At 36.0% G+C, this 17,734-nt stretch overlaps 1 protein-coding gene across 4 annotated transcripts in view; it reads right to left on the bottom strand.

Annotated features, from left to right (window-relative positions):
* Positions 1–730: 730 nt before the first annotated feature.
* cbfb (core-binding factor subunit beta) overlaps positions 731–17,734 on the bottom strand; it is a 40,845-nt gene continuing 23,841 nt past the window's right edge. Inside the window, exons 4-7 of one of the 4 annotated variants that reach the window (XM_044125781.1) lie at positions 14,122–14,238; positions 13,933–14,028; positions 12,222–12,291; positions 4,158–4,296 (exon numbers count right to left, since the gene is read on the bottom strand). In XM_044125781.1, coding sequence (XP_043981716.1) covers positions 12,262–12,291; positions 13,933–14,028; positions 14,122–14,238 — 243 coding nt within the window. In that variant the 3' untranslated portion in view covers positions 4,158–4,296; positions 12,222–12,261. Of the gene's footprint in view, positions 4,297–12,221; positions 12,292–13,932; positions 14,029–14,121; positions 14,239–17,734 lie in introns of all 4 variants that reach the window. The other 3 variants (XM_044125782.1, XM_044125780.1, XM_044125779.1) reach the window with 3 other exon arrangements.

Raw genomic sequence — 17,734 nt, 5'->3', positions numbered from 1 at the left:
ATGACGTCACTCACACGTTTCTAAACACCCGCTAAGTGTGCTTTTCTTTTTTGCATAGGCAGGAAAATATGGAAGTAAATATGTGCCAGAGGCAGTTTTTAAATTCAAATCCTGATGGCACATATTTACTTCCACAGTAAAAAACACAAGCATATCAATATTCGTAAACCCTGATGTAATGTAGAGGGGTAAAATGTCCACTGTTCTAATTTATAAATACATCAATAAAAACTAATATTAATATTTATATATGTAATAACTTGGAATGGATTTTTATTAAAAAATGTAAAAAATCAATTTGATATGTAGAAGGACCTGTATCTATAAGTTAAATACTTATTTCATTTAAATAAAATACTATCTTTATTGAATAAATTTTACATAAGTAATAAGTTAGATGTAATGCTGTAAATGAGGAATGTATCCATACTCACTTATTATGTCTGTTAATTATGAAATAAATAATAAAATCTGAAACTTCATAATTACAAATTATAAATGATTATTTCATTACTTTTTCAATAATTTGTGTTCATTAATTATGCTTAAATATGCCTGCATATTTAATCCAGATAAATGCAATTGTATATGTAACATATATATTATTTATTTCTATGGTTTGTACATAAAAATAAAATAATAAATATATTGGTACTACTTTAAAAAAATACTGAGTCCAAAAAGGACATAAAATGGTGTCTAAAAGAAAACATCAAACATGGAAGGCAAATAGAGGAATTGATACACATTTATTGTGATAAACAATCAACATTTTGAAATGAATATCTCATATTATATGTTAAACTCCTCTGAGAGGAAAAGTTCAACATTAAAGTAGATGAAAACACAGAGCACACGAACAGTAAGAGAAATGCAAGAAGGTTTACTCAAGCTACAAAACATCCAAGTCATTCTAACATATAAATAAGTTAAAAAAGTAACAGATAATGTAGAAAAGAAAATGATATTTTAATGGTTTGACTTAATGCCTGCATTAAGAAAAGGAAAGGATGGATTTGATGCTTTAGTTTTTTTTAAAATTCTAGTTCACTTGGTGCAAGTGGTGGAGAAAAGATTGAGTTTTAAATTTTTCTTAAACCTAAAAGCAAATTATTTTTTTTCTTTGGAGAGTTCTCTGTTTTCTTCCAGGGTTTATGACTTAATCTCAAAGCTTCAATTCAGAGAATTTAGAACAATTTTCTTATTCTATTTTATTTTTATAGAATTCCTCATTGTCCAAGTATAAATCAAATAAATTTCCTTTAAATAGACCAAATCATCTCAAGAAAAGGTTGCTTCTTAAGAACCTTTTCCCTCCTCATTATATTTCTGTTTGTACCACAATATGATTTATTCTCTAAACATGAGATGTTAGAGAATTTGTAATCAACGTTCCAGTTTAATTAATGGACTCTGCTTGTATTTCTATACATTTAACTCACAAACTGACGTCCACATTCTCTCCTTTACTTCCTTTATGCTAAAAACACCACAATCGACCATAAAACCGCTCCTCTTCATCCTGCAGGTTCACGCAGAAAAAAAAAGATTTTAAAATTTATTTTAACTAATTACTTACTGAACCAGCTGAGAATAAGTCACCTGATTGCCAGGAGAAATAACGCAATCGAGCCAATAAGTTTTACCATTTTAAAAGCTAGAGTAAAGTATTATTATGTCAGATAAAGTTGTTTCTGTTGTGAACCCTGAGTTGATTTTATGGCTGCATTTGCAGAGAGAACCTGAAGAAAATTGGTTGAAAATCCGAAATCCAGCTTATCATGTTTGTTTTGTTTAATTTCTTTTAAAGCTCATTAAAATGCAGAAACTGTACAAGAACCATTATGAGTCTGCATTTATCTAAATAAGTCAAACTTAAAGGAGCCAAAGGCAATACAACCGTTCATTTCACAAAGTGTAAAACATTTTCTGATTACAGGACTTGACTCAATCCACATTCAGGTGGATTTATTTAAAAAAATAGAACAATACAAAAATCATTAATAAAGAGTACATAAAAAAAGCAACAAAAGTCCTCAAACCTCCCAATTCTCTGGAGATGCTTCTCTTTTTTTCTTTTTTTTTGATTTACACAAAATATCCTGCAGCTGCTTCAGGTCTAAGCTGAGAAAAGAACTAAAAACTCCTACTGAGACGAGAGAAATATAAAAAGTAAACATCCTGACTTTCACACAACAAAAGGAAGGTGACGACATACAGGAAAACACATGGCTTCAATAGACGAGTGCTGTAACCGGACAGGGAAAAGCGAACTGCATTCGGGTTTTTACGGCCCTGCAAAGACGAGGAGCATCTGGGTGACGTGGAGTCCGGGAACTAAATGCATCTCTGATGAGTTATTCATGCTCATTCTGGTTCAGTCAGGAACTGAACCGGTTCATAAGTTCAGTTCAGTTCTCTGTAGGACAAAACTGTAATTTATGTGAAGAGAGCCGAGAAAAACCGAGCTTCATGATCACTCAACAGATTTTCATTTACAGATATCATCACTTCACAGGACATTGTATGTTTTCAATCCATTGTGTTAGAATATTTTAGGATTAAATGTTTGGCTTTGCAGTGTTTGGACCTGTGAATATGAATTTCACAACAATCATTTTAGGTTATATCTCATGAATTTAACTGTCTCAAGATGAAAGGTAGTAATTTTTCTAAATAGGGGTTGTGATGAGTTGATATGAGCAAACAATATTTGAGCTGCAGCTTGGAAGATTTTATTTAATGGGGGACTAAAATAAAATCCTTAATTTATTACCAAAACTGTTAATTATTTAATTAAAATTACAAACAGAAACATAACTTATTAAGTTATGCCATCCAAATATGTAAGTATATATTTCTTTTGTTTTATTTACAAAAAGCATGATTTTTCCACTAATTAATAATTTGATAGTTGCATTCTTCAGTACATTGTACATTTAGTTTACCTATCAGTGAGCTGGAGAAACATTGCTCTTTTTAAAAAACTTGATCTGAAGTGGACTTGCTGTGCAGGTTAACCAATCAGAGGTGAGGGTCTCTTTGATGGACAGCTGACAATATTTTATGAAGAACTGCAGCACCATATAATATTTAACTGCTTCAAAGTTTAGGTTTAATTATCATTCCAGTATTTATTCCATTATTGTCTCTAAAATATTTGGACATATAACTATGTATCAAATGCTTGTTTCCAATTTTGCATGAACAATTTTAAGATATACAAAAGTGGCACTTATGACACTCTGTACTTGTAATGCAGAAGTTAAACTAAACGTCACTAATAGCAACTAAAAACCAGACTTTGAGTCACCCAGCTGTTCCTGGTCAAAGAGCAGACAAAGAGCACTCCCAGGACAAAGAGGCTGCGATACAAGCAATAAAGAGCAAAGGAATCCCCATATTTGATTTCATGCAACAAAAAGACGAGCAATGTGGAGATCAAGACTGATTGTATCACATAGTGCAAAACCTCTCGGAAGACGAAGGACGTTTAAATCTCCTCCTTGTAGCCGTTTCTATATTTAGAGCCTTCAGGTTGTGGCTACAGAACCTGTGATGTTTTGAACGAATCTAAATTTACTCAAAGCAAACACTTCTTAACCCTCCAGCCTGGTAAATATGTCTTTGGTTTGCCTTTTATAACTTTTTAAGTCTCCTATTTTTATCCCTCCCTCCCTTCTTCCAGCAAAGTGAACTTTGGTCTCAGAAAACAGCAGGTTTTAAGAAATTAAGTTGATAAAATGGAAGTTTTTCACAAGCATATCAGCAAACATGAGGTGTTGAAACACTGAAACAATGCATATATATATAGATTTTAACATCATGAACTGTTGAAACCTCACATTGGATTCATGCTGTGAATGTAAGCCCTGACCGTGACCCTGAGCCACAACAACTTCTACCTTTTCTCTGCTCCTTGTTCTCACCTCTTCCTCTTTCTCTCATTATCAACGTTTTGCATAAATTCTCCAAATTAAATCAAAATCTCAATAACTGTTCTTTTTTCTTCTTCGTCTTTGGTTTCTTTTAAATGATTTTTGTTAATTTTATATTTCCGTTTTTGTCTGCATTCAAAAGTTTGAAAAATGTATCAATTTTGAGGAATAATGCAAAACAACTGGCCAGTGAGTGCGGTCTCATGCTGACTGCGTTGAAATCGAACAACAAACAAACAAACAAACAAACTGCCTCAGTTTCCATTTTTTCTTCCTTCTTCCATCCTCAGCGCATCTTGTGCTCCACGTCAGCGTTGGCCATGTTTGAGCCAGGGCTGGGGTCCTGCTGTCGTCTGGACTGGGGAGAGACAGGGATGGAGGGACGATGGAGGAAAAGAGGAGGAGGGCGAGAAATAAAAGAGGACGACGGCCAAAAAAAAAGGATTAAAGAGAAAAGACAATAAATTAAGTACAGCATTCAGAAATGGCATACATGTTGACTAATTTATAAAAAAAACAATTTGATTTGAATTTTTATCTCACTGTTTGACATTAAAGTTGCAGTATGTAACTTTTATAATAATTTTTTTATGTTTACTGAAACTGTTCCCCCTTGCTCTCTGTGACACTGCAGTTAGCATAGCCTGCACAAATGCTAAGGCTAGTTAGCATAGCCACCGATGACAGCAGATAAACAGCTTTCCTGAAAATGTAATTTGTTTCTCTACCTTTAGCACATTTAGCAGTGTGTTCATAAGCATGATTGACAGCGCTAAGACTCCCCTCTGGACTCTGATTGGTTGTTTTTGGTGCATTTCTTCAGACAGCAATAGTGGAGGAGATCGGTCTTTTCACAGATTATCCAGCTCATAGCATATTGCCAGGACATAATTTTAATTTTATCAAATAGTTAAAAACATATACATATATATATATATATATATATCTATATATATATATATATCTATATATATATATATAGATATATATATATGTATATATATGTAGTTGCATACTGCAAATGTTTTCTGAATTCAAAGTAAACTAAGCATAAAATAATTGACAGTACCCTCTATTGCCACTAGATGGAGCCAAAACAGCTTTGAAACGCCTCGCTTACTCCTGTTTTTACACACTGATGTTATTTTAGTCAAGGTATTTGGTAGACTGACAAATACAGCAGCAGGCAGACAAACAGACACATAAACTGGCAGACTTGCAGGCCGACACACTCACACCCACACACACACACATACACACTCACAAAGTTGATCGTTAGGTCATCAACAGAGGCTGTCAGCATGAGAAGACTTTTAAAAATATTTCCTGACTCGGAGTGGCGGGATAGTGTTTGCAAGGCCATGGTGTGACCCTCGGCTGCCGTAACAAAAATACTTGTGGTTGTATGTTTACACTGAAGTGATGGCTGGGGGGATTTGGCACGGCCCGGGTGATAGAGGTGAGAAGGTGCGGGAGAAGGTGAAGCCGGGAGCAGACAGAAATGCAGACAGAGATAGTGGAGGGGTTGCTTAGCTCAAGAGGAATGCAGTTTGTGTCATCTCAGTGACTCACCGTAATAGCAAGGCACTTGGAGTCACATGCACACACACTAACACACGCACACACTAACACACGCACACACACTAACACACGCACACACACTAACACACGCACACACACTAACACACGCACACACTAACAGACGCGCGCATACGTACAGTATGTCATGCTTCCATTTTCATTGCACACAGCCAGACTGGCTCCTCAGTTGTTTAATTAAAACTGCTGCTTTCAGATATTCATGTGTTGCTCAGTTACAGTCACATGACTCCTGGATCAAAGCACAGTAATAACAACAGCAGAGTATTATGCTGAATTTGTTTATAGGGATTTTTTCTTTCGCTGCAGAAGACAGAGAACAAATTGGGGCAATACATAATACATAAGATAAATAGAGCAACACTTGGTTATGAAAACCTAAACCAAGACGCTGAAATGAATAAAAATTGGGGTCATTGTCTACATCAAGCAAATTAAAGTATTTCTGGTTCATTTTCTAGAGCAAATATCTAACTTTTCAGCAAAATATAGGAGCTTATTTTAAATAAATAATTATTGAATATTCATAAAGTACTAGTTCCACTGGAATAGTTTTTACTTATAACATGATAAAATGTCTTGTTAGAAGTGAAACATTCCAGTACATTTGACTGATATTCAAGAATTATTAACTTGAATATCAATGCTGTTAAAAAAAAGCTCATATTTCTTGCAGAAAAGTTACTTGTAAGTTAGTTTTGTTTTCTTTAAAGTGTAATGTGATATTTGCAGTGAACAGTATTAAGCTAAAACTCAAAGCTCTCAATTTATCTCTGTGTTTACATTTGACCCTCATCTATGGTCCAATGATATTGATCCTTATCAAGAGAAGGAAATTCTAGATTCAAACAGTTAAATGTATCTTTCAGATTTCATTCCAGACAAAAACTGAGGAGAGGTTTGAGCTGCAGCTCCACTGTTCAAACTTGAGGTTGTTTGATTGGGAGCCGTCCTTTAGAAACACGTTTCAATGGGAGAAATTCTCAACTTCATAACCTTTTCCATCTTTGCTTAGTAAACACTGACACAATGGAAAGGTTTCTACACTTGAAATAAAATGCAATTAGCTTTAGAACCTGGTTTGAGTTTTATTTTTCCAGACATTCTTCTATAGATTTTCTGGATGATCCAACATGCATTTCCATTTGTACAAAAAATCCCCAAATATCATCCGTAAAAAAACAAACCAAATCTATTAGCTATTGTCTCCATCAGAATAAAAAACTAACGCTATAAAAATATGATAAAATGTGAAGAAAGAAGCTGAAATATGCTCAAATAAGCCGTGTTGGATCAATTGGAATGTATGTATGATTGAATTGAAATTATATTTTTTGTAAAGTCCCTTTAGTCAACATTTACATAAATGAACTCAATTGAACAGCTAAAGAGAGATAAGTTAGTTGAAGTAGACTAGGGTGAAAAAAAGACAGAACAGTCAGTGTAAGCTTAAGAACTAAGTAATAGTTTAATTGACTAACAGTTACTGTTTGTTTCTGCTGGGATTAATAAAATAAGGGCAGTAAAAGTGAAATAAACATTTATTTGACCATTGAAGTAAAAGAGGAATCCGATCATTTATAAGTTTTGTTCTTTTTTTGCAGCTAAAATTGTATTTGGTCAATGTCAATATGTGTTACATCTATGATTTATTTAATTATCAGAATTTTTAAATGAAGTGAACAAATAAGAACAAATTGGACCTTTATGACTTTAAAATGCCTGACGGGTTCATTAGGTGAACAAACAAAATTGGATTGTCTTCTAAACGTCCAGCTAATGAACTGAAAATGAGTGGAAAAAGTGTCAAACTCAATGAAGGATGAAAACCTAATAATGTCTGCACACCTCTCTGTCTAAAAGCTAAAATAAAAACATCCGTACAGAACGGAAACCTCATTCCCAACTGAATTTGGAAAACTAAAACCATGTGGATAGTTTGTATCTTGTGTTTCTGTCTCCAATTAACGCTTTAAAAAAGTTGTAAAATTTCAAAAGCACTATTTATGTTTTTTGTTTTGTTTTTGGTCAAGTACATCAATAATTCAACTCAACTATTTTCTGTTATTATTCATGTTGGAAAATCTGCTGTTTTGAAAAGTGGTTTCAGGGATCTTTGTTCTTTTTCCAGGATTCATGGAAAGCAGAAGAACTAAAACCATTAGGTAGAAGCTAATGACGTGTGTTTGTCCGCTGAGTTTAGTGAAGCTTTATTAAAATGTGACACAGAGAGCCTGAGTGTTTGTGAAGAAGGGAGTGGTCTGTGCTAATCATCGGGGCCGGAGAGAGCTTCTCATATTGATCCGAACACAAATGGAAGCCTGCAGGGCCACGACGGGCTGCTTAACCACAGCTCAATACTCACAAAGCCTGTGGATGTATGTGCGTGCGCATCGTGACCAGATCGGAGTAGATTTGCTGTTTCTGCAGGTTTGTGCACCTGCAAAGCGTTTGAATATGTTTGTGAACTGGAGAGTGTGTTTGTGTGTGTGTGTATGGGGGGTCTGATAGCAATCAATACTAATGATATATTAATGCTTTCAGTGCCAGCTCATCATTTATGGACAAATCTCTTTCTGCAGAGTGCTTGGATGTGTGTGTGTGCGTGTGTGTGTGTTTACATCTGATTATATTCAATGTGGATTGAAAATCTACAACACTTCAGGGGTCCAATAGCTTTTAGGGACCTGACTTCTGAATGTTTAAATAGTTTGAGGCTTAATATTTTAGTGGGAACAACGCAACGTTTACTGAAGAGGACAGAGTGAAATTAAAAAGCCTTCATCTTAATCTATAACTTCATCATCTATCACTATGACAGCTACCTTCTGACCTTGGTTGATTGGAACATCACTGCTTTTAGATAAAAAAAAAAAAGTAAAATCTGCTGAAAGGACAAGACTTCTGCTTTACTAAGCAAAAGATATATTAATATTTTACTCCAAGTCTAAAAAATGTCAAAGAACTTTTTGACCTGCATAGATTATTATTAATCCAACTACTTCAAAGAGAAATGTAAACATTATAATTTGTTTGACCTACATTTTTGAGTTACAGAACAATTCTTTTTTTTTTTTTATCAATATAGTCTTGATTCAAACCTTAAGACATAAAAGAAAAATTGAGATTTCAAAATTCTGGGAATGGAAAAGTAGAGCCAGTAATCAGTGAGATTTTCTGGTTGGTATGATGAGCATTAGAGGATATGTTATCAGATATTTCAATAAAAATTTGCATATAAAATGTTATCTGCTGATGGGAATCTGCTGGTTACAGGAAAGCAGAAAATAAATAAAGACCACATCAATTATTGCCTTTCTGGTCGAAAGCAAATCAGCTTCCCTGTCTTTTACTTTCCTCTGATGGAAAGGGTTACTTTGTCTTTGAATAGCAAACAGCAGAGATAACTCGATCAGCCCCTAACAAGACACAGAGAGTCGCAGAGAAACAGAGATGCATAGCGAGGTGGAGCGCAGACCACAGAAATGCAGAGGCCGAGTCTGTGCAACTATTCAGCAAAACTCGTCAGTCACACCCAAAGAAGAAACTCAGAGCAGATCTGCAGAATCTTCCTGCAACCTCTGGCTAAAACTCTCCGAACCCATCTACTTCATTTTATTATGTTGGATAACAAATCCGGATGTGATTAAGATTTAAATTCTTCCGTGTCCAGCTTTAGATTTTATTTTAATTTCCTGTTTTTAGCTTAAAAATGTCATATTGATCCCAGCATGTTTAACTACCAACAAACAAAAATAGACATTAATATTTAAACGTTCTTAAAGTTATATAAGATTCTCGTTCCCTTCTTTTGACACTTGTACCTGATAAAGTTTATGTAACCTTCCTTATGACTAGTGGCTTATCATGCTGACAGTTGTTATAATGAAGCCTTTGAATGTCTGAGTCATGGGACACATTAAAGCCAAACTCCCACCACCATCTACAGTTTGCTTGTTGTTCCAACTGCTCTACAGATGAAGCGATAAGACATTCTCTGCACACCATCGTGTCCCTTCTGAAGACGAAAAACAGTTTTATCACAAATCTTTAATTTTCTAAAAATACACAGTATGATCCCACATCTCTGACTTTGTAACTCGATTTTGGTTTTCCTGAGAGAAAAAGTACAGATAGTAGCCAGTCAGACCCAGTACTCTGTCAGACAGAGCATAGGAGTTCCTCAAGGATGTGTATTCGGTCCTTTAACCTTTAGTGTGCTCACACTTGCTAAGTAAGCACAAATAGCTAATAAAGTTAACTAATAAAACAGGAATGCAAGGAGTTATCAGTAAAGATGAAGATACAGAGAAAAGCTGAAACTCTTAAAAATGTGAACAAAACCAAAGAATTCATCTTTAAATTGCAGAAACGTGGTGTTTACCAGTATTTGTCACTGGTTGGCTCACTCTAAGACACTAGTGTACAGGAGTCCAGGGTGAACTTATGCTACGTTCACACAGCAGGTCTCCATGCTCAGATCAGATTTTTCTTTTTTTAGCTTGGTCGATCACATTACAAATGAAGTACAACCGCAAACAGAGGTTTATAAAAAAGTGTCTAAACTCTGTTTACAGAAAAAATAATGGTTATTCAATCTTAAAGTTATCCAGCAATTGGAGCTAGAATTGGACAGTATTGTCACAATCATCATAGAAGATGATCCATTTTTCTTAGTTGTGCTAAGAAAAATGGAAGCACAACTGCAACTTACTGCAACGTCTGTAGAGAACTTTATTTGAATGTGTAGTTGGAACCAGAAGTGGTGGGATTGTGATGTGATGCGCTTCAGTGATTGATTTCTTTCAGAATTATAATTTTAAGACATTGTATGAAATCGCATCTGGACATTTCTGGTGCAAAATTATGACTCATGTCTCAGGACAAAAGTCAGAAAAAGGCAACGTGCACATTGAAAAATGATTGGATACGTATTTGATTTAATACCACCTCAGTTTCTGGGGCTGAAAAGATGGGAACTGGTCCATTCAGACTGCCATAAAAAAGTCAGATATGGATGGCATTTGTCTGCTGTGTACCCTTAATGTCTGTCGGTGAGGTCAGCAAAAAAATTAAGTACCCCAGTTTTTCAACAACTCACATAACAATTTTTAGCTGATTTGTTTTCTGTATGATTTTCTCAGTTGTTCACTTAATTGTTGATGATTTTTTACAGATTTTTTACTGACTTGTTTGGACAACTTTCATGAAGTCCCACTACATCATTTCAGTCAGCTCTGGACTTTGACTGGGCCATTGCAACACTATAAATCTTTTCTTTTTGTTGTGAATTTGTTGCTGTGCTGGGATTTATGTTTACAGTTGGGATTACCTTCAGATTATCTCATATTTCACTATTAAACACTTTGGTATACAGAGGGGTTCATGGTGAACTCAATGGCGGGGGAAGTATTTGTTCTCCATTTTGTTTTTTTTGGCACATTAATATTTCAGATCAACAAACAAATTTCAATATGAGACAAAGTTACATGAGTCAAAGGAAAAAGCTGTTTTAAATGGCAATATGATTTATTAACAAAACCAGTTTGGCCCTATGTTTAAAGCTAATTACCACTGTTGTTAAGTCAATAATTAACTTTTATTCATCACTTCTTCTTTGTGCGGTTTCTCTAGCCAAACCCATTCAGTATTACTGCCAGACTTGTAAAATGGCTAACGGATACATTCGATTGGCTGCGACTTTTCATGTTAAGCCCAAAGAAAGCAAAGAAGGTGTGTTTTTTATGTGGGTGAAGTTGATGTTGCACACATAGTAATGTAATCAAGTGCCACAGGGTAGGAGTAGGTGCAGGTTTATAACACTAAGGAATAGCCTGGGGTTAAGTTTTATTTTCAACTGTTGTCTTTATGGCACCAGTAACCCTGATGTAAATAGGAAGACCTCTGAGAGCCGTTCTGTCATTTCTCCAGTAATAGCTTTACCCTTTGGGCTCTACAAAGGACACGCCTGTGCTGCACAAGCTAAACCAGAACTAGTTTTACCTCAGTCGGAGTGCAACATCTATCTTTATTTGAGTAATTTAATATTTTTCAGAAGGTCTTCCTCCTCTTGACCTCCATGTTGGCTCAATGTCACCTTAAATTATTGCATGCCAGCATGACACCATATGCAGTCGGAGATGGATGAGACACATTCTCCATTGTTAGATGCTGAATGTGGATCTTTGTTGCACCAAAGCTAAAGCTTTTGACACACTGCAGAGTTTTTTAGGAGTTGATGCTGCTGGTTTTATTGATTCTTAGAAGAAAGAAGGTTTTCTTATTCTTTCTGAGCCTCAGGGGAGAAACATGATATCAGTCAGATGAAAGATGACCTTCAGGTAGCAACTTTGCTCCTTTTGTTCTTTAAAACTGCAGTACAGTTTCTCATCAAATTTCAGCTAAATTTAATTATTTACAACATAATAAAAAAGCACATTTTATACACATACGTACATAAATGCATGCACATATTTGAACACCAAACACAAACAGGCAAACATACAAACACACACATATGGGAAATAACGGACAGAAACATGAATGCAAAGAAAACAAACAGGGCACTTTGGCACACACACACACACACACACACACACACACACACGCCCACGCACATGCAGACACAGAAGGTGGTTTAGTGCATGACAGTGTGATAGGTGGTGAGAAGTGAAGGACACAGACCCTGTTCTTTTCTGCTGGCTGTCTGTCTTTCTGTGTGTCATCAGTCCCAGATTTTAGAAACCACAGGGTCCTAAAAAAATAAACAATTTGGTGTTCATTCGAAGGGCGTCAGCTTCGCATCGATGCCTCTGATCTCCCCAAAGCCTTGATGGGAAAGTGAGGTGACTTCAGGTAATCATATGCAGTCAGAGTGCCTTTTAAATTGTACAACATAACAGTTTTTACAACACTTCATATTTCAAAACAAATGAAGTTTCACAGTTTTGAATAAAAGAATCAAATTTCTACATGTTTTTTTATTTTATTTTTATAATACACTACTTTCCCTTCTCAGGCTTTTGGAGAATCTGACAAAAACTGAATCAGTCATTCAATAGTTAAAAAAAATTTAATGAGATTATATAGTCAAACTGATCATGCACTAAACCTACAATTTGGAATAAAAAAATGAATAATTTCATGAAATAAAGCTAAGGCGCACAAGCACACATCACACAACTCAGAGCCACCAAAGCGCTAAGCAAAGCAAGGTGTGCTGTAGCTTTATTATTGTCTGTACACAAATATAGGCAAAAGTATTCATACTTTAAACATTTTCACATTTTGTCACATTTCAACCACTTTAGTGTATTTTAGTGGGATTTTATGGAACAGGTCAACTCAAAGTAGTGCATAATTCATATAGATTACATTAAAATACATGAACAAGTTTTCATCCAGGATTTTTCTGTATATGGGTACACCTATCTCCACACAGCATGATGCTGCCACCACCATATTTCACTTTGGGTTCAGGGTGAAGCGCAGTTTGTTTTCTGTCACACGTATGATTGTCCATCTGGTATTGAATGTTCTCAAAGGGCCGTTTGTGGCAGAATGTATCGATAACATCACCCATTAACAAACTGCTGGAATGTTGTACCTAAGACCTATGACTCTTTTCGAATTTACATAATTTAGCGGTAAAAACCTATTTGATTTGACTGATAAAGTAACATTTAAGCGCACAACCGTTACCTTAACGGTCTATTTGTGGCCATCTTCAGTCTCGAGGGCCGTATGAATGATAGAAGTGGACCAGATTTGGCCAGCAGGCCTCAAGTTTTACACAGTTGATGAGGACCAAAAATTTTAATCTTGCCTTCATGTGACCGGCGCTCCTTCTATCCTGTGACTATAGATGAACGCATAATTTTAACATTTAAATAACTTACAAAAGACACTTTTGTAACAGTCTATCCCTGAAAATCTCAATTTTGTTTTGCATTAAAGTCTGAGGTTGTACCATTGACAGGTTGTTCCTTTGCAAAGCTTTCACAGCTTGATGAAAGCTGGGATTATTTTTAGTCAAAGTCTTGCAAACCCAGCCAGAACACATGAAATGGACCAGAGTTCTGCTAAAGATTAGCAAGCTTCATGAGAGTGCACATGACGAGAGGAGATTCACACGACTTTTTAATCTATGCTCATCTTATTTAACTTCCAAAGGAAACAAGCTTTCTGTATTTTATATTACGTTATTCAAAACAGGATGTAAAACATTCATATAACTACTGAACCTTCTCTGCTGGGTGTGGTTATGGGCGGATGCAAGTCAACAAACAAATATAATATTCATGGATATAAATGCAATAGTAATTTACATGTTTCTTTAATTTCTGTTTGTCTTGGCAGACTCCAGACCTCTGAAAACATACAGACCCCTCCTCACCTCTAAATCCTCTCGGTGTGATCGGTCTCTGTCCTCAAAGTCTCTGGTTCTGCGCCGAGCTTCCTCAAATGCTGCCTGAGCCAAAGCATCCTCTTGCTGCGCACCAAAACCAACAAGTAGTGATCAAACTTCAAAACAATCAGAGGTCTGGGACAGAAAAAGGTAAAAGTGAGTGAGAGGGTTTCCTACCTGCGCTCGCTCGTCGTCATACTCCAGATATCCCATCCCGTCCAGCCTCTGTAGGTCAATCCAGCCTCTCCAGATCACACAAACCCCATTCAGGATCATAGGCGCCTTTAAATAGACCTGAGAAGACAGAGACACAGAGTCCTGTTAGTCGAGGCTACATCACTTCTGAACCACCATGACGAACAAATCCTGCATTGCTCCACAAACTGAAACAAATTAAATAAAATTAAATATCCTTTTTTTTCTGGGTGATGAAAATTTCAGTATTTTGATCTTGTGTAGCAACCAAGCATCTTAAAAATGTTGCCAGTTTCATGTGTAATTTGTATATTTTAAATGTGAATGAAAATAGTTGCTATTTCGTCGCTCTGCTATATATTGGATTCCACAAACATTTTCTTGCACATGCAAGAATTGATCATGTATTGTATGATTCACTAGTGTCCACTTCAGTGGTGTGTGTGCATTTATAACATAAAAACCCATAAGAAACACAAGAAAATGACTTTTAGATTGTTGCCCTCTGTGCATAGAAGGGTTTGTGCAAATAAATATGCTTAATGGAAACTCAGTAATTTTGAAAAACATGTTTTTTGATAAAAGGTTTTTGCCCTAGGATGAGATGGTTTTTCGGCTGTATTGACAATATATTTCACAAAACTGAAATGGAAACACTTTTGTCACATCACGAGTCACATGATCATCAGCCGGATGTTACTACTGCTGGAGGAGATGAAGAAGACGACGACAGGAAGGGGTTGAGGGATGATGGTGCAGCTTGTCACGTGAACAAATGTATTCATGTGTGATTTTAATAGAAGCAATGCTATCGCTAAGTTATGTATTTTTTGGCATTAGCAGAATATCAACAAAGTTTTGCGCACATTTGTAATTGCAACACAGCTATTGAAATTTTTTTAATGTCTTCCTCAAGTAAAATCTTTTATTGAAGTTTTTCCGGAACTGACGGGTTTCCATTAAACAAATTTATTTTCTGAATTTGAATTTATGTGGTCAAAGGAAATGCAGCTTGTGTAACAATTTTGGTTATCAAGTGACTTTCACAGTTCCAGGTCAATATTTGACCAATAGTTTGACCTTCTCAAATACCACATATAATTTAATTGTATATTTTTTTTCTCGGACTTCCACCACACCATGTTTTCACTGGTTGTGGTTCTGATCCCCGTTTGGGTTTATGATATTTGACAAAATCTGAGAAAATATTTTCTGAAAGTGTACAACCAAGAAAGTCTGAGAAAACATTAGAAAACTAATTTAAGTAATCTCTTGTCAAAGTGGTTGTAAAACATGGGGGCTGCAAACCGACTCGTGTTTGGTGGGAAACCAAACAAGACAGACAATCTGTTTTATACCCACAAAATTTTTTAGACATGTTTTTTTGTTGGTGCTTATTTTTTACAACCGTTGCTCCAGGAAAGGACAGAAATGGCGCATTAATCTATCCAGCAAGTTCGCTGCCACAGTTTCCAGGCTCTTCTCTGCTCGTTAAAAATGAAACCTGTGGGGTTGCCTCAGGTTCTAGAAGATTTTAGAAAAATAAAAAAACAAAAAATCAGCTGCTTTTGTTTGACCTTGTGCTGCCTTGTTTTGTCTTCGTCTGGATCAAATAAGGACAGCAAGAGGAAAAACTCAGATAATGATGGATTTCGTTTTTATAAAGTGTTTTTTTGTTGATTCAGCAGCGCTGTGAGGTCAGTTCAGTCTTTGTCTGTTTTTGCTTTCCAGGTTGTGTTACTCACTCTATGGCTCAATTCCAGAGGGAAAGCAAAGCAAATATACAGTATGTGTGTGTTTACATGAGGAGGAGGAGGAGCCCCACACACATCTGTACCGTCACAGAACCATTTCTTTGTTTGGATTCGCTTGAATTTCTCAGCTCCAGTAAGAACAACCAAACTGTGTCCCAACATTTCACAAAACACAGTGAAAATATTTAGTCAAGAACAGACAGAGAAAAACAGGAAAAAGGCATTTAAAACAATTAAATCTCAACATATTCTTGGACATATTCTAATACCTTCATCAAACTATTAATCACTTTCCTTCTTTTTATACTGCATACAAAGATTTCCGTATGTTTTGTACATGCTGAAAACTTCCTAAGCGTTAGGATCACAATTAAACAAATGTAAACGCTAATCAAACGTTTCAACAATGATCAAAGTTAACATTCATTAATCTTATAGCATGCAGACGCTCTGTCTGCACTGATGACGATTCACTCAATTCAACCTGTTGTTTTTGAATAATTATGCTAATTATAATTTGACTGTTGAACTTTGAGCCTGAAATAGTCGAGCAACCATAAGAAAACATCACCCACTCTGCAGATATGATAGGCTCTTATGTATTTAATATGATTTTGTTTGTACTTAAATAATTAAAATTCAGAATGTTTGTGATTTTGTACACTTCAGATCCAGTTTGCATACAGTTGACCACCACATGTTCACAGTTCAGGGTTAGGGTTCAGAACATAACTCCAAAGAATGGACCCACAAAGTCTGTCAGAAGCAAAACACACAAGTTGCACAAGAAATGGAAAATGTATTTGAGCGTAAATCTGCAAACAGTAACAGAGCAGCTCAGTTTTTCTCAGGCCTCAACAGCTTACAGATAATATTTTTATCTGTGTAAACACATATTCAGGAATGAATTTACAAAACCAAACAGATTATCAGATTTCTATGCACAGCATGAGAAGAACTCCACGTTCCTGCATTTTAGCTCCGGCTATTTTTGGACAGCCTCTCACAGGACCTCTTTTACCACAGCTACCCACAGTGCACCAGGGTTGCAGGGGAGACCGCACCCCAAGAGACTGTGGGTTTTGTGTTTATTCGAATGAATGTTTTTCTCTGTGTGTGTGTGTGTGTGTAAAAGCAGGAGAAATGGCTTCCACATCTGTGAGGCTGAACGATGCTTTTAAAGGAAAGCTTCATTTGCTCTGACAAGGAAAATGGGTTCATGTGTGTGTGTGTGTGTGTGTGTGTGCGTGTGTGTGGTGGTGTGTGTGCGTGTATGTGTGTGTGTGCTCATAAGGGGAAAATATGTAGAAACGGCCCAACCACAGACTTCCTCCTCTGAGAGAACCATGTCAACCCCCACATCTCCATTTGCTGAGAGAAACATACAAAGACGTTGGAGCTCTCACACACTGCAGCACAGAAAGAAAAACAAGTCGAGTGAAATCGAAGGCAAAAGCTCCGCTGTTCTGTTTGGTTTCGAAAAAATTCTGCACCTATTTGAATATTCGGGCCGCTCAGCTTCAAGTGAACTCAAAGGCCTTCGTACAATGACTTCATTTACGTTTTTCTCCACTTCCTACAGAACTAAACTGAAAATCCACGTGAATCCATCAAAGCCTGGTTATCTGAAGTTCATATCCACTCATCTTGCACTTCAAGTCTGTATTCATTTTGGGCTTTAATTGATAAAACATCCAACAACGTTACACTTCAACTACATCTATTTTTACTCTAGACATGATTTTGCTTCAGGCAAAATTCTTGTTGAATATTTGACGCCTCTTTAGAGAGAATCACTAGAATTCATTCAAACAGGGTTGTTAACTGGTTTTTATTATTTA

Source organism: Gambusia affinis, linkage group LG08 (genome assembly GCF_019740435.1).
Source record: "Gambusia affinis linkage group LG08, SWU_Gaff_1.0, whole genome shotgun sequence".
NCBI lineage: Eukaryota > Metazoa > Chordata > Actinopteri > Cyprinodontiformes > Poeciliidae > Gambusia > Gambusia affinis.
The sequence above is the reverse complement of the archived record's forward strand: the minus strand, read 5'-3'. Positions and strand labels throughout refer to the sequence as shown.